This window comes from Hypomesus transpacificus, unplaced genomic scaffold, assembly GCF_021917145.1.
Source record: "Hypomesus transpacificus isolate Combined female unplaced genomic scaffold, fHypTra1 scaffold_184, whole genome shotgun sequence".
Lineage (NCBI taxonomy): Eukaryota > Metazoa > Chordata > Actinopteri > Osmeriformes > Osmeridae > Hypomesus > Hypomesus transpacificus.
In genome coordinates, this window is record NW_025813733.1 from 153,027 (window position 1) to 177,081 (window position 24,055).

The 24,055-nt window shown below is 47.3% G+C and overlaps 1 protein-coding gene across 1 annotated transcript; it reads left to right on the forward strand.

Annotated features, from left to right (window-relative positions):
- Nucleotides 1–546: 546 nt before the first annotated feature.
- On the forward strand, nucleotides 547–23,609 carry LOC124489188 (homeodomain-interacting protein kinase 3-like). The gene is made up of 4 exons (XM_047051875.1): nucleotides 547–928; nucleotides 12,588–13,866; nucleotides 22,910–22,913; nucleotides 23,466–23,609. The coding sequence occupies exons 1-4, from the start codon at nucleotides 856–858 to the stop codon at nucleotides 23,592–23,594; spliced, it is 1,485 nt and encodes a 494-aa protein (XP_046907831.1). The 5' UTR covers nucleotides 547–855; the 3' UTR covers nucleotides 23,595–23,609.
- The last annotated feature ends 446 nt before the right edge of the window (nucleotides 23,610–24,055 follow it).

Here is a 24,055-nt window from a genome sequence, read left to right on the forward strand (position 1 = left end):
AATTTAAAGCTGTTTATTGTGTAGGTAAATTGTTGACCTAATAGAAATTGACATTATCAGCATTGCCTCTTTAATTTATATTACGTAGCCTACGATGAAATCCTAATTAGGACTATCTCCACAACACTCGAGTTAAGCACCTCTTGAGAAAACAGAAGCTGGGCAGTTTCCTTAGCAACGTGCATATCTATCCCTACTTCATGCAGAAGAGAATTGTGTTGCCAGATTAACAATTCATCAATAATTTCTATTATTTGCGTTTATGGTCGGTAAGAGAGAAAAATATCTGATAAAACGGAGAAATGTATAGCCATTTTATTATATCCCTGAATTTACGTTTCAAGATTATAACCACAAGATAGGGACCTACTGTAATTTTCGGTGTATTTCCTTCTAACAACATACTTACATTGAATGACTTCCCTATCCATAATGCCCGTTCGCTTGTCCATTAAAAATTGCTCTCACAGATGTCACCTGTCATGCGCGTCTCATCGCTAAGCTCTTGCTTTGATTACCTTTGTCTAGCCAGCTCTTTACCATCAGCTCACAAACATCTAGCACGCAGCTGAGAGAGAGAGAGAGAGGGACATGTTAGAGAGACAGCTAGAACAGGAGCAGCCCTCGAGATAGAAGGGTAACTGACACCTCTTCGAAGATGGGCTTCATGGCCCGAAGAGACCGGAGAATAACTTGAACATTACAAAAACGTCCCGGGAAAGATTTGGTGTCACAGAACGTTAAAGTGCATGAGTTATTTGAAGTTTAAAATGTGGGAGATGGTGGTGTTGTTGAGAGCGAGCTCTCCCCTCTTGTCGTCTCGGACAAGATGGCAGCAATGCAGGCAGACTGTGCATGCAATGGGTGTATAAGTCCATAACATGTTCAGAGAAGCCCTGGATTCTACCTATCGTTAATCTACGTGAAGGTAAGATGTCAGTTGTATTTTGATATTATTTGCAAACAAGCTATCCTGTGAATTGTCCACGAGAAAGATGGAAAATAATATTGCTAGCTTGCTCGCTAAGCTAATTTATTGAGCCACAAATATACTCTGCTTCGGCAGTCCACCTAGTTAGCTAGTTTAGTAGATTTTTGATTTGAGGGCAGAAGCTGGCAGCCTAGATACATATAAATCCGTAACGTTTTATTATATTTTACTGTCAATGGTAAGTAATGTGGTTACAGATGTCTGTGTGTCTGTTGACATGACGTGAGTTCTTCAGAACTTATAACCAAAACTAATATGACAGATGTCAGGTTACGTAGACTGATTCCCAACGATAATTAATTGGAAGTTCTGTACTGTCAAAGTATTGTAGTTCGTAATCCCGTCCAGTTAGTATTTTAAAAGATACGGCTCATCAAGGGAATTATGTTTCTCAGCATTGCCCTCCCCCAACGCTCCATTGCTTGCAGTCAGCCTCTATTTTAACCACCACCAGCCTGTCTACGTGCAGGTCAACCCAGCTTTTGAAAGCTAACTTGTGGGTCGCGCAGAGTAGCGTTATGCTTGTTTTGTCATTTTAAGTGTTTGATATCTCGACAGCCTTGACCAAAAATACTCCCAACTCCTTAGTTATAAACTTTATTGATCTCCGAGAGAACGTTACACAAAGTCAAGTTAAGGAGTACACGTATCTATTTTAAAAGCATACTTTGTTCACATCCTCGAGCTATGCCACTCTAACACCGCTAACATTCAGCTTGGTATTCTGCTAATTGATCCCTTATCCTGTTTTGACATGCATTCCAGAGTGAAAAATGTCATGACGCCTCCTGCTTTATTGACGAGCATTCTTCTGTGTGTTAGATCTTTTCCCTGCCAGCCTGAAGCGGTTACCTACGTTGTTGCCTTATAGTCTGAAGTTCAACTTCCCCTTAAGACAAACAGCTCTCGCTTAACACTTTGCTCTTTGACTCCTCTCTGCACTCTTGTAGGAAGATAAACTATTCTGGATGGCCCTGAATTTTCAGAGTTGTTTTAGTGAAGGACGTTGCCTACAATTTGATGGTGCTGAATTCTGTCTGGTCCTGCCAAACAAACAGCTGTAAGTGAGGACTGTTCTGTTGAGTTCCAGCAGAGTGTTAGTTTGAAGGCACAACCTTGATTTTGAGAATCACTTATTCAGACCAACCAAGACATGAGGAACAACTTGTATTAGTTCTTAAATCAGACTTTGTGATGAGTCCTTGCTTGACTGAGCTCTGTTCGCTCTGTCAGAAAAAGCTTAGAATCTGGGTTGTTTTTCTGTTTCTCACTAATCTGATAGCAGTGCAGGGAGGAATGTGTTGGCCAGAGAGAGAGAGAGAGAGACAGACAGAGAAAGGGAGATGGAGAGAGAGAGACATAGACAGAGAGACAGAGAGAGACAGAGAGAGACAGAGAGAGACAGAGAGAGACAGAGAGACAGAGAGAGAGACATAGACAAACAGACAGACAGAGAGCCATAGACAAACAGACAGACAGAGAGAGAGAGACAAACAGACAGAGAGAAAGACAGACAGAGAGAGAGACATAGACAGAGAGACATAGACAGAGACATACTGGGTGTGCTGCTCTGCTCTCCCTGTCTCGTGTCTTCTTTATTGAAGCAGCCCTAGATGTGTCTCATGTGATCTAACTTTGCTCATTCAGCCCTCTCCACAACCCCCCTTAGCAAACCAAGCAGGGCCCTCCAATGTCTGCTTTTCACCCAAAGCCTGTTGTCCAGTGTAGGCCTACTATGTCTGTTGTCCAGTGTAGGCCTACTATGTCTGTTGTCCAGTGTAGGCCTACTATGTCTGTTGTCCAGTGTAGGCCTACTATGTCTGTTGTCCAGTGTAGGCCTACTATGTCTGTTGTCCAGTGTAGGGCTACTGTGTCTGTTGTCCAGTGTAGGCCTACTGTGTCTGTTGTTCAGTGTTGGCATACGGTGTCTGTTGTCCAGTGTAGGCCTACTGTGTCTGTTGTCCAGTGTAGGCCTACTACAGTGTCACAGTGACGGGGTTGTGGTGATCTTAAGGCAGTGTATGTGTTAGAGGGTATGTTGCTGAGTAGGCCTGGTAAGAGATGTTTAGATATATTTTATGTTGTTAGGGAGGCCTGGTTAGAGAGATTTCATGTTGTTGAGTAGACCTGGTTAGAGATATTCCATGTTGAGTATGCTTGGTTAGAGATATTTCATGTTGAGTAGGCTTGGTTAGAGATATTTCATGTTGAGTAGGCTTGGTTAGAGATATTCCATGTTGAGTAGGCTTGGTTAGAGATATTTCATGTTGAGTAGGCTTGGTTAGAGATATTCCATGTTGTGTAGACCTGGTTAGAGATATTCCATGTTGTGTAGACCTGGTTAGAGATATTTCATGTTGAGTAGGCCTGGTTAGAGATATTTCATGTTGAGTAGGCCTGGTTAGAGATATTTCATGTTGAGTAGGCCTGGTTAGAGATATTTCATGTTGAGTAGGCCTGGTTAGAGATATTTCATGTTGAGTAGGCCTGGTTAGAGATATTTCATGTTGAGTAGGCCTGGTTAGAGATATTTCATGTTGAGTAGGCCTGGTTAGAGATATTCCATGTTGTGTAGACCTGGTTAGAGATATTCCATGTTGTGTAGACCTGGTTAGAGATATTTCATGTTGAGTAGGCTTGGTTAGAGATATTTCATGTTGAGTAGGCTTGGTTAGAGATATTTCATGTTGAGTAGGCTTGGTTAGAGATATTTCATGTTGAGTAGGCTTGGTTAGAGATATTTCATGTTGAGTAGGCTTGGTTAGAGATATTTCATGTTGAGTAGGCTTGGTTAGAGATATTTCATGTTGAGTAGGCTTGGTTAGAGATATTTCATGTTGAGTAGGCCTGGTTAGAGATATTTCATGTTGAGTAGGCTTGGTTAGAGATATTTCATGTTGAGTAGGCTTGGTTAGAGATATTTCATGTTGAGTAGACCTGGTTAGAGATATTTCATGTTGAGTAGGCCTGGTTAGAGATATTTCATGTTGAGTAGGCTTGGTTAGAGATATTTCATGTTGAGTAGGCCTGGTTAGAGATATTTCATGTTGAGTAGGCTTGGTTAGAGATATTTCATGTTGAGTAGGCTTGGTTAGAGATATTTCATGTTGAGTAGACCTGGTTAGAGATATTTCATGTTGAGTAGGCCTGGTTAGAGATATTTCATGTTGAGTAGGCCTGGTTAGAGATATTCCATGTTGTGTAGACCTGGTTAGAGATATTCCATGTTGTGTAGACCTGGTTAGAGATATTTCATGTTGAGTAGGCTTGGTTAGAGATATTTCATGTTGAGTAGGCTTGGTTAGAGATATTTCATGTTGAGTAGGCTTGGTTAGAGATATTTCATGTTGAGTAGGCTTGGTTAGAGATATTTCATGTTGAGTAGGCTTGGTTAGAGATATTTCATGTTGAGTAGGCTTGGTTAGAGATATTTCATGTTGAGTAGGCCTGGTTAGAGATATTTCATGTTGAGTAGGCTTGGTTAGAGATATTTCATGTTGAGTAGGCTTGGTTAGAGATATTTCATGTTGAGTAGACCTGGTTAGAGATATTTCATGTTGAGTAGGCCTGGTTAGAGATATTTCATGTTGAGTAGGCCTGGTTAGAGATATTTCATGTTGAGTAGGCTTGGATGATTCCCCTCCCATGACCTAATCCCTTTTGTCTCCATCAGCTGTTTATGTTTGAGCATTTGAATGCACCCCCCCTTTCTGTGGCAAATCAATGGTTGGTCTAGTGTCCCCACACAGTATTGATGTGCCCTGCACTCAATTTGTTTGTCTCCACTGTTTCTAAGTGGAGCCGCTGTATGCAATTTGTCGGGCATCAGCTTTTGTTTACCCATTAGCGTATATTAGCCAGCTAGGATTTAGAAGGGGTTCGCTATTGTTCATCCACGTCGTGGTTGTACGCTTGCCTGATTGCCGCTTAGGCTGTTTCTCTGGAATAGGATCAGTTCCTGCTAGATAAAGGATCCTCTCTCTGTCATTTTTATGTGAATGTGTATACACGTGTGTGTGTGACCTCACGGCTCTATCTGTGCCCTGAAGGTTGTCTGGTTTTGGTCTCTGCACAAGACCAGCTCATGTAGAGACCATGTGAGGGAAGAGCGGGGCCTCACTGCTGCCTCACTGCTGCCTCACTGCTGCCTCACTGCTGCCTCACTGCTGCCTCACACAGGGGCCATGCATTACTGGGACAGCTCTACAGAAGAGGCAGCAATGGCCTTCCGCTGGGCTTAGATGTGAAGGGACGCAGGCAGGAGGAGGCCGGTGTCATGGCAGACACCACGACTGCTGTTGCGTCTGAGACAGAGAGCAGATGGACGGTGTACAGGCAGGATAATCTGTCTGACCGAGGCCTGGCTGGGCTGGGGGAGGGGAGGGGAGGGGGGGGGGGGATACAGGAGGTTTCTTGCGTAAGTCACGTAGATTTTGCCTCGATGATAGCAGGTGGTCCCGGTAAGATTACCCAAACTTGCGAGTGTGACGATTTTGAGTTTTGCATTCCGATATTTCGGACCATAAAATGGACCTTACCGTAATACAAAGACAAACTTAACTGAAAAGCCTCTGAACTAGTCAGGGTAATAGCTGTATCACCTGCCATAACTGCCTTAGGGAACCAGTAGAGATAAGTGTGTTGAGCTGAAGTCAGTCAAAGCTCAGGGAATGTTGATAGAGTAGCGTTTGAGAGAAAGTACGAAAGCTCTGAAATGACTGACAGTATTTTGATCTCAGAGCCTTGAAGACTTTCATCTACAGTTTGGCTCGTTTGGGACTTTCCAAGGGGACGTCTCATGTTGCTGTTCCTGACAATGAAACGTGTTTTGAAAATGTATGACGTGAAAATGATGGAGGTAGATTATCGTAATGGATGGCTTAACACGAAGGCTGTTGCTTTCACAGAGGGAAAGAGTATTTCAGAGGAATTTATTTGGTCTGTGGTAAAACAAAAGTTATTTTGTTCATCCAAAGAAGAAGAAAAAAAAAAACCCTGAAATATTTTGACCTTTTGAATTTATAGCCACATCCTGTTTTCTATGCTTTTTAGTGGACATTAAGTGGAGTTTCACCACAGCATGGCCACCTAAGTAGTTTACTGTGTTGTTGACCTATGTAGTCTTTACTGGAACTCTCTCTAACCATACAAGCCATATAGGGTCAGCTATATAAAGCTTGGTTGAGCGTTCAGTAAAGTTGTTTTATGTAAAGCCAAATGAACTATGTGTTTAGACTAACTTTACTGAAAGGCTTTCCAGTCCAAGGTGTTTTTTGCACCTTGTTACTGAATCAATTGCACCTCTTTCACAGTGACACTCCCCCCCCCACACACACACACACACACGCACAATGCATTACAGGCCTATTTGTTTTTCCTCTGCTATCAGCTGTTGCTAGCCTTGCACCGCCTGTTCTCTCTGCCTCCATCTCTGTTTCTCATCACAAGAGAGCGAGGGAGCCGGGACAGGTGTGGGACAGTTATTTTTTCACCTCTCGGTTGAATCCCGACCCCCCGAGGGTCAAAGGTCAACTGCACACAATTACTTTGCTGCCGAGAGGCTGTCGAGAGAAAGGGGGAAAAAAGAGTGAGTGAGGGATGATACCGGCCCCTGTCCCCTGGTCAGACGACAGTGTCAGGCTACAGGGGGGTAAGAATAGCAGAGCGCTGCAGCTGCCACCCTGTTGGCTTCTCTAAGCTAAAGACCCTTTTAGTCCCAGGGCCCTTTGGTCCAGGAGACCCTCCCTAACACTGCTGTGGGGGTGAAGGGGTGAGGGTGAAGGGGTGAGGGTGGTGTGAAGAGGTGGGGGTGAGGGTGGGGGTGAGGGTGAGGGTGAAGGGGTGGGGGTGAGGGTGAAGGGGTGGGGGTGAAGGTGAAGGGGTGAGGGTGAAGGGGTGGGGGTGGGGGTGGGGGTGAGGGTGATGTGGTGGGTGAAGGGGTGGGGGTGAGGGTGAAGGGGTGGGGGTGGGGGTGAGGCTGTGGGGGTGGGGGTGAGGGTGATGTGGTGGGGGTGAAGGGGTGGGGGTGAAGGGGTGGGGGTGAGGGTGAAGGGGTGGGGGTGAGGGTTAAGGGGTGAGGGTGAAGGGGTGGGGGTGAAGGGGTGGGGGTGAAGGGGTGGGGGTGGGGGTGAGGGTGAAGGGGTGGGGGTGAGGGTGAAGGGGTGGGGGTGAAGGGGTGGGGGTGAGGGTGAGGGTGAAGGGGTGGGGGTGAAGGGGTGAGGGTGAGGGTGAAGGGGTGGGGGTGGGGGTGAGGGTGAGGGTGTGGGTGAAGGGGTGAGGGTGTGGGGGTGGGGGGACTAGCTGGTCACTGTTACAGGCAAGACAGTAGCTATCATGTTGATGGTTTGACACACAAAGCCCGTCTGGTGGAGGAATGGCTGTGTTTGCTGATAGTGATATCCTGTGAGGCCTGCTTCTTGGCACCCCGTCTCTAAATGGGACCATAGAGTGAGCTGGTGCGAGGCTTATCTCCCTGTTCACCAGAGGGACTGGAGGGGCTGCGCAGACTGACTGTTGTTATCAAGACTCAGGCGACGAGACGGTTTCCGTCGAGCAGATTTTCTCTGGGAGGCGGGGCCACGCTGGAGGAACCAGTCTCTTGATGACTTCTGGGTATTTTTCTTAGTTGTTGGGGTTATGTTACGCTAGTTTCTTGAAGGGGGGTTTTGGACACTTTGCTGTGTGAGTAAGCGGAAAGTCAGGGATTTGAGCAGCTGGGCTCAGTGAGGATCTGTGTTTTTCCATGTCTCTGTCAGGCTGGCGTGACAGGAAGTGGGACAGGAAGTGGCTCCCTCTGTGGAGTGTACGGGTCCTGTGGCTCAACGGACAGATTAGTCTGCAGATAGAGGAGGCAAGACAAGTGTGTCAAGCAGGGGGAACAATGACGATGTTGGACAGCAAACACAATCCTCTGTTCATCCAGCAGACACTTGATCCAGTAATGTGAAGGAGAGGGATATAAGCCTGCAACATCTTAATCTGCTGTCTGAGGCTCCAACGATGAGCTAGGCCTCCATGAAATAGGGAGCTTTCTAAAAACAATTTACCTGGTGAATTGATTCACATTCACACTTCACATTAATTGTTCAGATGAGAAGCCTCATCCTAGATTTATCAGTTACCCGAGTGAGAGGTAACTGAGATCAGTAGAAAAAGCAGTTTTCTGAGTAATGAAGACAGGTCATGAAGACAGGTCATGAAGACAGGTCATGAAGACAGGTCATGAAGACAGGTCTCTACAGGCCTCAGGCTCTGATCTGCCTGAAGTCTGAAATCTCTGTCTCTGTTCACCCCTAGTTTTTTTCTCTTCTTAAGATGTATTTTTGGTGGCATTTCTGCCTTTATTATTTATTTTTCTGACAGAGATAGTGTTTGGACAGGACGTTGAGAGGGAGAGGGAGAGGGAGAGGGAGAGGGAGAGGGAGAGGGAGAGGGAGAGGGAGAGGGAGAGGGAGGGGGGAGGGGGAGGGGGAGAGGGAGAGGAGAGGGGGAGGGGGAGGGGGAGGGGGAGGGGGAGGGGGAGAGGGAGAGGGAGAGGGAGAGGGAGAGGGAGAGGGAGAGGGAGAGGGAGAGGGAGAGGATGGCATGCGGTGACGGGCCTGGGCTGGATTCAAACCCTAACCCTCCCCAGTGAGGCCTCAGCCTTCGTGGTGCGTTAGCCTCCCTGGCTTCCGAGTGACCTCCACCTAGATCGACATCATAACCAGATCCATTTTTAGAAAAGTAACCTATTCATGTCTCAGTGGGTCATTAAACCCAGCTCAGGCCTTACTGTGGCTGCCCTCTACGAACACTCTTGACATTTTATAAAAAGAAAAGTACAATCCAAAGCAACATACAAAAAGGGATCCACTGTGTGTGTGGTGGGGTGGAAGGGGGAGTTGGGGGATGTAAAGTGTAGCCTATGGTTTGCTGCCTACAGTTTGCAGGCGGTTGGATAAGCTTATCTATATTAGGTTAGGGTCGTTGTTTACGGCTGATGGGACGCGCATGTCACTGGCTTCCTGCTTGTGCTGAACATGGCCATGGAAGCACACAGCACACAGGAAGCACACAGCACACAGGAAGCACACAGGAAGCACACAGCACACAGGAAGCACACAGCACACAGGAAGCACACAGCACACAGGAAGCACACAGGAAGCACACAGGAAGCACACAGGAAGCACACAGCATACAGGAAGCACACAGCACACAGCCTCACAGCACATAGGAAACACACAGCACACAGGAAGCACACAGCACACAGGAAGCACACAGCACACAGGAAGCACACAGCACACAGGAAGCACACAGCACACAGGAAGCACACAGGAAGCACACAGCACACAGGAAGCACACAGCACACAGGAAGCACACAGCGCACAGGAAGCACACAGCGCACAGCCTTACAGCACATAGGATGCACACAGCACACAGGAAGCACACAGCCTCACAGCACACAGGAAACACACAGCACACAGGAAGCACACAGCACAGAGCCTCACAGCACACAGGAAGCAGACAGCACACAGGAAGCAGACAGCACACAGGAAGCACACAGCCTCACAGCACACAGCCTCACAGCACACAGCCTCACAGCACACAGCTGCAGGAAACAACATTAACCAGAGCACTCTATAGCAAACCACTCAAAGAAGGGTTCTGTCATTGTTAAGACGAGTTAAACTGGATCTAGTACAATATCTTTAGTGCCTCGTGTTTGTTTCCCTTTGTTTCGGACGCCTTTCTGTGTCAGCCACACATGTCATGGACTAGCCTGAACAGACCTCTCTTGTAGATCTCATGTTTGATTCTGTCTCCATGAGTGATGGAGGCAGTGGGCTGGAATTCAGCTCTCCTCAGACACAGGCCCGGTCTGACAGCTCTGCCTTGTTTCGTTCTTTTTCAAATGTTTTTCATTATCACTTTGACTTGACTTTAGGTAGGTTTCATCCACAGCAACGCAAACATGTTGTCCCTATAGAACCTACAGCTGAAGATTAACGATCAGAAGTGCAGAGTTCCAATAGCATCTTGGTGGTCAGAGTCAGGGAACTGTATTTACACGTCCAGTAACATGGCCAGGAGTCATTCTTGGCGTGTGCGTCACTGAACCGAAGGCTAATAGAGGATGTGACCTCCTGTGGAGTAAGTTGTGTGAGAATGAAGCGCAACTGACTAGTTATGTCAGTAATGTTGTTTACTTTGTCATATTTGCTGAAATAAACTTCACATCCTTATAGCAACAAATAAATCTAAAGGATTGATAGTAAAATGTGATACATTCGATGAATGTGAGCTTGGCAGGACCGTAATAAACATGGCATTCAGACCGAATGCAATGATTGTCCCAACAGTAGTCAGCTCATGTGTTTTGGGGGAGCGGCTTTGAAGGGAGGGAGGGATATTTTACATTTACATTTAGTCATTTAGCAGACACTCTTATCCAGAGCGACTTATAGTAAGTACAGGGACATTACCCCCGAGGCAGGTAGGGTGAAGTGCCTTGCCCAAGGACACAAGTCATTTGGCACAGCCGGGAATAAAACCAACAACCTTTTGATTAATAGCCCGACTCCCTAACCGCTCAGCCATCTGACCCCATATTTTGGTTTGAATCCTTTCGAACTCAAGCCAAAATTGCTAGGTTCGCAAAACTTACCTACCCTGCCTTTAATGCCCGTCTCCAGCTTAGCGCAGCCTGGCACACAGCTCTGCCCTCCCTCCTCCCCCTCCCTCCCTCCTCACCCTCCCCCCTCCCCCTCCCTCCTCACCCTCCCCCCTCCCCCTCCCTCCTCCCCCTCCCCCCCTCCCCCTCCCCCCTCACCTTCCCCCCTCACCCTCCCCCTCCCTCCTCACAGAAGCTGCAGTTGTCTGAGAACCATTTGTTCTCTCACCCGCTACCTTTTAATTACAGCCTCAACATCTGAAACTGTATAATTTGTCATCTTATTGTAATTTATATTTCAACGCGTCGACGTGGTTCCTGTGCCTCTGCAGCAGACGTCATCGACGGTATTTCGAGGCCGCTGTGAGACCAAGCGAGTCTAAACAGGTCTCCCTGTGGATACCTCCTTGATCACAGTCCGCTAGCAGGTGTGGACGCGCTGCTTTGATGTTCTGATGTCACAGGAAGTGTTTCTCTAGACAGGAAGTAGGTCGTGGGCCAGGGGTAAAGTCAAAGGTCGGAGTGCCAGGACATACTACGCTGCTCAAACCCCCGTCTTTCGTAAACAGCAAAGGTAGTCAGGAGACGTGTTCATCCTAATGTAGTCAGGAGACGTGTTCATCCAAAGCGGTTCCCAGGCAGCGACTTACGCCCCTGGCCTGTCCTCCTTAGATGTTCTATGACCTGGAGAAATCCTCGTGCCTGATATTCGCTAGCAGGGGTGACATCTCTTCTTCTTGTTTTCCGAGTACATGGAGAGGTGGGGAGGGGTGTTCCTCTACGTCGTCTGAGAGCGGCTGGCATGCTGACCTGATGTTCTGCTCTCTCTCGCTCTCGCTCTCTCTCTCTTTTGCTCTCTCACACTAACACTCACTCTGAACACATTGGTTGCCTAGAGACAAGAGGTGGGATGCATGGAAACGGCCCAGAAAGGTCAGGCGAACCTTTTAGAGAAGTGGGTCTTCTCCAGCGTGGTTTTGGCGGTGGGGTTGCAAATGATTGGCCGACATGGCGATGCTATTTGGGAACCCTTCAACGGAGCGTGTTGTTTACTCTCAGCTGATTGGTCGGCTGCTACGCCTGTGAGAAGGGCTGTTGAGGGGAGAGGGGACGAGCGTCGAGCCTGACGTCGTTCAGAGACACGGCGTGTCACTCTGCCATCGGACATCCGTTTTGCTTGTGTTTCCTGATCTAGAACCGCATGCGACATGATTCACATCCCTGAGTGCCATCACCTTTGACCTCTGCTAGCAAACACTGAGGGGGGAAATAAAACTGAAGAGCAAATCTGGACAGATGCACTTATCTCCGTTTATGATGTGGTAATGACTAGGAGGCCTTGCTGTCTTATGCAATTCCTCGTGCAAACATGAGCAGGGTTTGGCCAAAAAAAGAGAAGCAAAACACCCCCCCCAAAAAGTGTTGTTTTTTCTCTCTGCTGCAGTACTTTTCCATGGTCCTCCTGAGAAATGGCTGTGTGGTGTAATGATTTCCAGGATCTGCACACATTCTGAAGGGAACCTATCCTTAGACATGACAGGCCCTTACAAACAACATTAGAACAATTGCTTTACTTTTTGTTTACCACTGTTATATGAAGGCTTTTCTGCCTAAGATTAGATTGTCCTCATGTAGTCGACAAAAGGAATATGTTTTGTTTTATATGAAATGTAACTTGTCATATAGATGCATGCTATTTTTCAAATGTCATCAGCTAAGTAATTCATGACGTTAACCTTAGATGTACATAACATTTCTATCTTGTTTTGAAGGAGGAATGAGATTGGCATTTCGCCCTAGAACATTGCTTGTATTACTACGTCATCATACAAAAGTCTCAGTTTGCATCAGGACACAGTAATGATTCCTGTCTTCACGTAATTGAATATGCTTATATTGATGATCTCACGTGTATATATGTTTGTGTTTGCTTCTCTCTCTGTCCAGGTATGGCCTCACAAGTCTTGGTCTACCCACCACACATTTATCAAACCCAGACAAGTGCCTTTTGCAGCGTCAAGAAACTGAAAGTGGAGCCCAGCAAATGTGTGTACCATGAGAGGGTTCACCCGCATCTGAACAGCACAACCCTCGGCATCGCGCACCCCAACAAGCTCCCTCCCCCGTTTGCTCCAGACTCGGCTGTGGGCGTGAGAGCTCGCGGAGGACAGGAACACCCGGTGAAGACTGTGGTGGTGCGAGGGGTCCGGAGAGAGCATCCCAGCGCCGCAGGAAGTAGAGAAGGAGGAGCAGAAGCAGCAGGCCCTGTGCTACCAGGGGCAGTCCCCTCACAGGTCAAAGGGCAGGAGAAGAGGGATCGAGGCAGCGGAGGCAGCAGTGGAGGAGCAGGGGCAGGAGGAGGGGGAAGGGGAGAGGGCAGGAGAGGGGGAGGAGGTGGGAAGGTGGAGGAAAGCGACGGGGGAACGGAAGTCGACGAGGAAGACTGCGGAGGTTTGAACTCGGCCGAGGGCTCTCAGCGATGCGGGCTGAAACGTAAGAGCGAGGAGCTGGATAACCGAGGGAGCGCCATGCAGATTCTGGAGGAACTGTCCATGCTGCCTGCCATGATGCAAACCACGACTGTAGGGGGGAACGCGGGCACGGCCGGGGGAGGGGGGGCCCTCAAGCAGGGGGCCACGGGGGCGGGCGGGGCAGGAGGAGGGGACGGAGACTACCAGCTGGTCCAGCACGAGGTCCTGTGTTCTATGAAGAACACCTATGAGGTTCTGGAGTTCCTGGGCCGGGGAACCTTCGGCCAGGTGGTGAAGTGCTGGAAGAGGGGCACGGGAGAGGTGGTGGCGGTGAAGATCCTGAAGAACCACCCGTCGTACGCACGGCAGGGTCAGATCGAGGTGGGCATCCTGGCGCGGCTCAGCGGGGAGAACGCGGACGAACACAACCTGGTGCGGGCCTTTGAGTGCTTCCAGCATCGCAGCCACACCTGCCTGGTGTTTGAGATGCTGGAGCAGAACCTGTACGACTTCCTGAAGCAGAACAAGTTCAGCCCACTGCCCCTGAAGGTGATCCGGCCGGTGCTGCAGCAGGTTGCCATGGCGCTGAGGAAGCTGAAGATGATGGGTCTGATTCATGCAGACCTTAAGCCCGAGAACATTATGCTGGTGGATCCTGTGAGGCAGCCCTACAGGGTGAAGGTGATAGACTTCGGCTCGGCCAGCCATGTTTCCAAAGCTGTGTGCTCCACATACCTCCAGTCTCGGTACTATAGGTGAGTAGACTTCCTGTTTTTTTTCTTCTTCTTTTTTTGGAGGGGTTGGAGGTCATCGGAGGGGTGTTGAACAAAGTTAGAGATCTCACCAAAGGTGTCTGTTTGAGTCCCTGGTGCATCCATAAAAAGAATAATAACATGATTTTGTATAAATGTAACTCCTCACACCAGGATGTTTTACAGATTAAAAAAAAAATGAAATAATCAAAAGTTTACCTCAAACATTCACATAAATAACCAGAAGTTCACACTGACACACACAAGATACCAGGCCTTTGACCATGACATAAGTGAGGCTGGATAAGAAATGTTCCCCCAGAGGCAAGGCAAGGAAACGTCCCCCGTACGATACAACATCCTGTGCACTCAGTGTTGGCATACCACGACCTGCTAAAGAATATGACCCCTACACGGTTACTGGCAGAGTCGCTGGCTCATGGCCCTTCTGCCTTTGGAACGGAAAGCCACTTCTGAAAACAGCCTACCACACAATGGAGAGAGGAAGAAATCAATAGCTGTCTGTATGAGTTGGTGAACATCTCTGGTATTGTTAGCGGTTGGGCAGAGCCAGGTTTGGGTCGTGCACTCGGGAGTCCGAGGGATTTGTTGAATTTGTTGAGAAAATTAGCTTGTTGGCAAATGTTTGAGGTCTTTGTCTAAGGCATGTACTTAGTGTTTGATTATTCCAATTGGATGGACCTTGAATAAACATCCCAGCAACAATACATGATGGTAGGAATGTAAATAGTCCATATGTCTGTTGATCTAGGCAGAGCTTGTATGCACAGTACAACAGTAGTACTCCTGTGGTCCTTCTCTTGGACAAGCAAATGGAAAACCCAGGAGACAAACGACCTCTGGCAGCATCCAGTCAGTGTCTCAGTTTAAGTTAGAGGAAGCAGAAATGACACCAGTGACTGGGATGGATAAGCACCAGCGTAGAGTCTGTTGTGAGTAGCCTTGTTCTGTGGGCAGACGGTCTGTTTGTGTGAAGGAGACGGATGTTGAAGAGGCCTGGTCCTTAGTGGTGTCCTTACGGGCCACTTGTGACAGACTTGTTTTTGAGGTCTGAAAAGTGATTCTCCTTAAATAGAGAGAACTTATTTCTCAAGGCACGTCATGCAGGGAGACAGATATGTACTGTATGCGCTCGGCCACATTGCAAAGTGGTCTGTGGACAGTAGTTTCAGCTTGACCGTTTTTCTGTGCAATGACAATAGAGTTTGAAGGGAATTTGTCATCCTAATAGATCCATTACCAAGCGCACCAAATAAGGTCCTAACCTTGCATTAGCTCGTCCTAGCTTCCGTGTTCATGGATGCTGCTCAGTGTGGGACGTCATCGCTCCGCTCTGGCTCTGGCAGATGGAAGACAGCTCTGCTGTTTTCCACTGCCTGGAAGAAGCTGTAACCATCGGGCATGCACGTGGCAGCATGTCTTTAATTAACAACAGCCTTTTCTAATTAAACCTCTCTGCCATGCTTCTCAGAGAACGAAGATGGCCTGAGTTCACCTGAACAACTTTAGTTTTTTAAGGGAATTAATAAATGGAATGGAATTTAATTTGATGGATTTGACTGGAAATTAAAGGAATTTTTGTGGCATTGAAAGGAATGCTGGAATTGAATGGAATGCTGGAATTGAATGGGACCTAGACACAGGCCCTGACAGGTACAAGGTTCATTCTCACAATCCTTTTAAGGCTAAATACATTTGCCACAGCATCACAAGTAAAGATGTATGTTTTTAGAGAGAGGGACTTCTCTTACCTGTTACGTGTCTTACCTCAGGGTTACGAGCTTGAAACGAGAGGCTAGGTCAGCTTGGGGGAGAGAGGCGTGCAGTGTTTGTGTCTCAGAGGCTCCTTGTCCTGGGTGTTGGGTCGGCCTTCGGTGCCAACACCAGCCAAGCCCTGGGGAGTAGTTTTTTTAGTAGTTTTTCTTCACGGTACACACGTGGCACCTGGCAGATGATGTTTTAGGCGATGGGAGTTAGCGTCAGAGTTAGCATAGCTACGTATGTGTGGGTGCTTAATCCAACAAACCCCTTCTGCTGCCTCAGATTAAATCCCAATCTGTCTGAGCCTGTCCACTTTGTCCAGCCCGCCAGCTGGCTCCCCCAGATCGCTACATATTCTCCCTCCAACGATTCAACTTTACCATCTCGAATTTTTAGCTCTTTTCATTTTGTAAATGAAAATAAATGGTAGGCTTATTATAGCTAGCTCTCATGTCCTCTCACGGTGTGTTTCAGGTGTTGCATAGCAACCAATTACTTTTGATAGAAAGCAGACAACACGGTTCTGTTAAATGGCTTTAATTCCAACACAAATAACGTCTCTTTTACAAAGTTAACAATTTCTTCGTCGCTGTTGATGTCTTCAGTATCGTCTGGATAGTAAAACTCAGCTGAGTCCTGATATCGCTCATTTTGAAGATGACGTCAGAGGAGGGCGAAAATGATCCGTATCAGACCGTGGACCGGCGATGAGGTCAATACGCGGCTGGCATGACTACTCATTAGCCAATCAGAGCACTCGTACTGTGGTTGCCATAATAAAGCATTTTAATCAACCACATTAAGCTTATCATTACACATTAGGTGCTACTTTGTACTGAAAGGCTTGATTTCAAGTACTGCCTTGCCCTCCATTGAGTAGGTGGCTGAATGTGAACAGTTTCAACATATTTCCTCAAAGTGAAAAAAATAAATAAAAAAAACATCCTAGCCAGGGATTTTTGTGTGTGTGGTTGATTTGATCTCAGTCATTTTAATAATAGTATTCACTTGTCCACTTCCTCCATGGAGGAAGATGGTGGAGAATTATCTTGTTGACCTCTCACGGTATGTAGCTCTGTGGAACTATGATGGTACGTGATTCAATTACCTACTATTATATTACCTCAGTCTGAAAGTGATGCGAATTGATCTGTGGATCCGCAAAATCCTTTAAAAGGCGGAAGTTACATGTTTTTAGATAAGCTACTTGCTAGACAAGCTAAATGTGGTTTGGGCTATTTGCGAGGACTTCGTCTTGGTCTTATGAGAGAGAGCAGGTTGGTTTATGGGAGGTCTTGGTGGAAGTTAGCAGGAGGCGTTGAGCCATGCTATCACTGGGCCACACAATGTTATAGCAAGCGGGAATTTACATGTCATTTGAATAATTCATTCTGCCAGAACAGTAAGCCAGTGAGGCGGTGTGCTGCAAAGCGAACATGCAAATATTGTTGCGGATGATTGTTCCTCTGGTTTGCCCTGCCAGGCTGTTCCTCTGGTTTGCCCTGCCAGACTGTTCCTCTGGTTTGCCCTGCCAGACTGTTCCTCTGGTTTGCCCTGCCAGACTGTTCCTCTGGTTTGCCCTGCCAGACTGTTCCTCTGGTTTGCCCTGCCAGGCTGTTCCTCTGGTTTGCCCTGCCAGACTGTTCCTCTGGTTTGCCCTGCCAGACTGTTCCTCTGGTTTGCCCTGCCAGACTGTTCCTCTGGTTTGCCCTGCCAGGCTGTTCCTCTGGTTTGCCCTGCCAGGCTGTTCCTCTGGTTTGCCCTGCCAGACTGTTCCTCTGGTTTGCCCTGCCAGGCTGTTCCTCTGGTTTGCCCTGCCAGGCTGTTCCTCTGGCCCTGAGGTAACTGCAGCCTTGACCAGCCTTGACCCCTGAAGTGACTGTTGTTCCTTTCAACTGTAGAAAAGAAAAGTAAATTACATATATTTTAAAACCTTGATCTTGTTGCAGCCTACACAACTGTCTTGCTTTTTATGCGTAGGTGGGGGCAGATTAGTGTGTAGTTCTGACAGTTTTTCGGTGGTCAGAGTCAAGGAACAGTCTGTATTTAGACCAGGGACGGCACCAAGCTACCACATCTGAGCTACCAGACACGAGCAGCAACAATAACACGCTACAGTGATTACAGTTGGCTTAACAACAGTAAGTTACTGTTCAGAGCATCGCTGGAGTCTAATGGCTGATATGCAGTTCCACTTAGGAAAAAACTGCTTTAAAGAAAGGCAGAAACTTTGTCATCTCTTTCTCTCCTTGTTGTTTTCCAGTCTTCCACGCAGTGTTTTTCTTCCCAGCGACAGAGGGACAGGAGGCTGTTCAGCAGCTTGTAGTCAACACACAGAATGAGATCCACCCGTTTGGTTGACATCCTTCACATACCGACTAATTAGCTGCAGGACACCATGATGAAGGAGTGAAACATTTGGGGATTTTCTAGCTGTTCTAGTTGAAGTTTGTTCAGGTCAGCTGGGATGGAGCTGGTGGCGATGGCTTCAGACTGTGCTTGACAGCAGCACAAGTGTAGTTTACAACATCCTCTTACAAGGACACATGCACACACACACACCCACACACACACATGCACACGCCTGCCATATGCACAGGCCGTGCACACAGACACACACACAAGCCATCTTGCCACACACACACAGACCACACACACACTCTCACAAAGACCACACACACACACACAAACACACACAGGCCTCCATTCACTCACTTCTGGTAAATGCACCATATTTCAGGAAGCGTCTACAAATAGATTGGTCTGACTGTAGTCCCACACTGTACTTTGTGACTGTGGAGGAAGTTAGAGCCAGTGAGCAGCTGTCTGTCCCGCCCTCTGCCACGTCAAACCGCTGCAGGACGCAGAGAAGCCCATTCCTTCTCACCAAAGCTATTCCGAGCAGCATACCTTCTCCTCTCCCTGGAGGCCTGCACTGAATCACCATCGGCCTGGCCCACTGAGAGAGGAAACACCAGGGGGAGGGTGGGAGGGTGGGAGGGGGGGAGAGCCAGGGCCGTGAAGATTCACACTCCACCTAACGGGCGACGTCATCTTGTAATGCAAGTGGAGGAATCTATGGTGTGCCAGATTAACTCAGTTTAACAGGTGAAAATAAACTTATAATATGCCGCTTGTCTCGGCTCTCGATTGGTGGGGGTGAGGGAGGGGGGTGGGGGGTGGGGGTGGACAGGAGGGCAAGGGGGGGCCGGTGGGGGGGGGGCGCTCAAAATAGCGATGGGAGAGGGGCCAGCTCGGTTTGACTTCTATAGATGGAGAAGATCGCTGGCAACACAAGCAAAAATAAAGGGCTAGAGAAATGCAAGAGAGATCTCACTTACTCACTCAAGGTCAAACTACTCTAACGTCAGCTGTTTCTCTTTGTGTGTGTGTGTGTGTGTGCGAGGCTGGCCTATAGGTGTTTATATGTGCAAACGTGTAAACAGGCTGAAATATTACCAACGACCTTGAGTCTATTTCCATTTTTCCCACTCCTTCCCTCAGTCAGACACATTTACGGCCTTTTTCCCTGGGCTCAGAGGTGGTAACAGTTTTGTTTAGCTGTGTTTACCCTCTGAAACCCTGTAGCCATTTTGGTAGCTGTGAACTTAATTGGTTTAACATTTTCTCCTCTTGGACGCTATGATTAGTGAACTTACCCAGGTCTCTGCTGGACTGAGGCCTGTTACCCGCTGCAGACCTGGTCATTAGAGTCTTCAGATTGGAGCCCAAATGCTAGAGAGGCCCAAGAAGGTTGTTCTAATTAGACTGGCATTGGAGCCTCTCAGACACCTCATCTGTTATCTATAAAACCCTTAGCCCCAAAAACCGCTTGACGTTAACCGAAAAAAATGAAAGAATCCTGGCTTTAATTGCTGCTTTATACATTTATCTGTCTCTCCCTGTGGCTCGTTTCACGGCCAAATCTGATTCCCCATACTTGAATTTACCTCACTTAATAGCCACTTGCAAATTGAAATTAAAAGAGAGTCTACATGAATGTGGATTTTCACTTTGAACCAACAGCTCCTTAGTGCGAAGCTGCTCCAAACGTGCTTGTAGGTCTAGAAGAACTCCTGTTCTGGTGTCAACCAGGCCAGTTCAGCACACCGGACGCTGGTTCGAAAACAGCAACGCAAAAAGAATGTATTCAGTTAGCAAAGACTTATCCAGAGCAATGTACGACACGGGGGAATTTGAGCCTGAGACCTTGATCTGCAGTCAAATGCTCTAACCATTCAGCTACACCTATCCCCTGGTTCTACGCTTATCAGCAGCAGCCTGTACGTCTAACTGAACCACCTCCCGTGAGCGCTGCTAGAGAGGCGGGGTGCTAGAAACCCAATCCTCTCTGTGAGATTACACTATCTTATCTGCTCTGTTTCTCTATCTCTGTTTGTTTCTGTTTCCCCTCCAAGTGTGTGTGTCCCAGAGTTGTGTGTGTGTGTGTCAGTGTTGTGTGGTGCTGTGTCTCTGTACAGTGGTACCATATGCTAGACCTGCCTGCGTATCTCCTTCCACAGGTAGCGAGCTGCGCTGAGAAGCAAGCTCATCAATCATTCATCAAGGCCTACTGGTGTTAGCAACAGAGTAAACACAGCCAATCACATTATGTCCTACAAGAGCTACAAGGCACATTTATCCTGTTACCTCATTTATTGTGCTTTTGAAATGCACATACTCCTTTACTGTAGAGTAGCTGCAGGGTTGTTTGAATCCAAACCTTGCCATTTCCAAGGCCTGCATACATTCTCTTATTTCCTGTCAAGGTCTCTCAGAGTCACAGGGTCATGGAATGGAACACACTATTTTATATATTGCAGTTTACAGCTTTTTGGGGATAGTTAGTTTGAGGGAGAGGGGGAGAGGGAAAGGACGACAGGGAGAGAATGCACATGTGACCGGGGTTCGATTCCCGCATGGGTCACATTTGCAGCATGTGTTCCCCTGCGGTAAAGGCACAAGCCTTTGTACCCAATGAGTCACCAGGGCGGACCAGAATATGCTACTTCACATTTTTTTATTGCTGTTATTGTTGTATGGAACGACTGACGTAACCTAACTGTCCGTTGTCTGAATCCTCTTGTGACTAAACTACACAAGAAACGAAAAGCCAACACAGTGATTCACATTCCTTTGTTGAAACGAAATAGGTGACCTATCGAAAACTGTGAACAGGGGTCACAGTTTGCATTTTTTTAAATGAAGGTCTGTATGGTTGTCGTTCCCACAGACGTGATAGCTAGCAAGGTCTACAGGGTGACTATGGAAAACACCTCAGCCTTGTTGTCTGGATACCTCCATGTTTTTTTTTCTCTCAGTGGTTGTAAAGGCTACGCGTTGCTAAGGCTGTGTTGTGCTTGCGGACGCTGTTCAAGATAACGGTGAAGATCAACTAACGGCAAGGACAAATAAGATATGGCTGTGGCAAATTGTCAACAAAGCAATCGGTTGATTTCTGTTATTTTATTCCAACGTTTGAGGAAAGCTATCCGTGATTTTGTATGATTCTGCTACTGTAGGACGGCCTTTTTTAAAAATCTTTTCTTTTTATAAATATTGCAAAGACAAGTAGCTATACAAACTTTAGACACATATTCATATCAATGGTATACAACACTATCATCTTAAATAAAATAAAATAGATAATTAAAAAAGTTTAATATGCATAATTCTTTCTTTGAAAATGTCAACATACAAATTGACAGTCTTTGGGCGGTGACTTTGATACTGATTTACGTTCCTCTTGACGTCTGGCCCCCGTGTGACTGATTTCAGTTTCAGTTGGTATCTAGCTAGCTAACTATATGATCTAGCTAGTAGTAGTCATGCCCTTCAGAGTTTATTTACAGACGACCACAATCATTTCTCTTTTCTGTTCCCCAGTCCACAGACAGCGCAGTGTGGTGTCACTAACTCATCGTGGTAATGAATCACTAGTAAGACATTATGTAAATATTCAGATATCTCGGGAAAGCTACCGGAGTTTACTGCTAAATCATGTTACTAGTACTGTTGTAGCTATCAATTAGTTCCAGCTTGGGGGTTTTCCAGGAAGTGGGTGGACCAGGGCAGTTTCTGTAAAAGTAAGTGTACAATTAACCAACCCAAACCAAAGAAGAAGAAAGGAGAAAGAGAGAGGCAGGGAGAGAGATTTACCCAGAAGCTTTGTTAGTAATACATGTTTACGACTGCATAGTCGTGTGTTTTGAGTTTACAGTTAATTGAATTGTTTTTGAGGGTCAGTGTTTTGGCTGGCGCAGCATGTTGAGTGTGGAGGGGGGTAATAACAGGGTGAGGATGCGGTGAGGGATGGAGGTAGAGAGGGATGGATGGAGGAGGGAAAGAGGGATGGATAGAGGGAGGGAGGAAGGGAAGCCTGTGGTACTGGTTGTAAGAGGGGACAGGTCTTGGCCTACACACAAAGTGAACCCTGTCACACCAAGGCTGGTATGTACACAGGATGAAACAGGCTTTGACTGTGTTGTTCTGTGGCTTTGGAGAGTTCCTGGAACCCGACCAGAAACGTGCCTGTCTAGTAGTTTGTAACTGATGTGTGGAGATTGACTTGGAGGGCGTGCATACAGATTGTGGACATGTGGGACAGAGAGAGTGGAGGGGGGGGGGGGGGGAGAAGGGGAGAGAGACAGAGAAGGAATGAAGAGAGAGAGAGGACCTGGTACATTGGCTATCACAACAAAACCGGATGTTATTTTCTCTCTTGGGGTTTTCACGTGTTCCGTCGCTTGTCCCTGCTGGTTACAGCCCGCCTTTAAAGAGCACGTCAGCAGTTCACACAGCTGTGGAGAATAAGGGATCAAGCCCTGCCTCTCTTTGGATTACCTCATCTTTTATAGAGGCCTGGACTGAAACACGAGGTGAAAACTGACTCCATGATGGTTTATGTCACGCATGGCTTCACCAGAACTTGAGGCCTTTGCAGGGTGTAGGGATGGGTGTTGAGATGGTGTTAGGGCTTGTGTTAAAGGCAGGGTTTAAACTAACAACTCTGGCTTGACTTAGAAAGGATCCAACCCCAGGCATCCCACCTCCTTCATTCCAAGCCAGATACCTGAGCACGAGGAGGAGGATGATGGTGATTAGGAGATGATGATAAGGGTGATGATGAATGTGGGGGTTCTTCCATTTCTTGGAAGTGTTTTTGAAGTTTCCCCCCTTGTCTTCTTTGATCTGTGGGCATCTGAAAAGTCCCTCTGTGACAGTCAAGAGAGCTGTGCTGACTGTACGAGGTGCTTATCAGGAGGGCTGTGCTGACTGTATGAGGTGCTTATCAGGAGGGCTGTGCTGACTGTTTGAGGCGCTCTCAGGCCCTCCTACATGCAAACGGGTCAGGAAAACCACGCGCCAGGGCTGTAACCAAGGCGACGTCAATCCGGTTTGGAACCCGTTCTGTGTTCCGGTGAATAATGCAGTGGACTGCGAGAGCGTGTGGAGTTACAGACGCTGGATTCCACTCTGTTCTTTCCACACACATGCCGTCTTTACCAGAGGCTTTTCTCTCAGCCAGTCTCACTCTGTTCTTTCCACACACATGCCGTCTTTACCAGAGGCTTTTCTCTCAGCGCTGACTGGTCCTGCCAGGCACATCCTGGTATCTGCAGCATGCCCATGTTGAGTCTAAAGGCCGGTGTTGACTGGTAGGTTTACAGGCCGACTGGAGTCATTTCAGAAAACACCTCTGACCTCTGAACCCTCCCGGTTATGTCGGCCATCTTGTTGGGTATTTCCGTTGAGCTGATTGGATGTCACTCTATACCCAGCTCTCCTCTGTCCAGACCATGTGAAGCCTATTTATGGAGCTTGAGATCATAGCCTTGAATAAAAAATGCCCATGTAGATCATTTCTCACCTCTGTTCCAGCAGACCAGTGGCAGGTTCATTTCTCATTCGTTGTCTTGAATAAATCGACAGTAATGCAAACGCAATGACATTTTCTTTCAAATTTGAATGATCTCTACAGGCGTGTCAGGATTTATAATGTATCAGTTATTTTTTTCCCAGTTTACTGTTTAGCTTGTTTCAGCAGGCAGAAAGGCTGTGACTAAAGCCAGATGTATGATATCTAATACCACATTACTTAAAGCGTTTGGTGTTCCCTACGCCTTGCTTAGCCTTCTCATGCTGACTTGCACTAACGTAATTCAAAATGGATCCAGTAATGTCAGTTACTGGAATCTTGCCTCGAATACCAAGGGGACGTGTCACTTATCCACCGTCTGTGCGATGAGTTTGATGTTGTGGAGGTGGTTGGGGGACAGTTGTGCCCTGGTTGTTCAGTACCTCAGGTGTAGCTCAGTGGGTAGAGCGTTTGAGTGGGTAGGGCTGGGCGATATGGGTAAAAAATTATCAATATAGATATTAATATTTCCATTCGATAACGATAATTAAG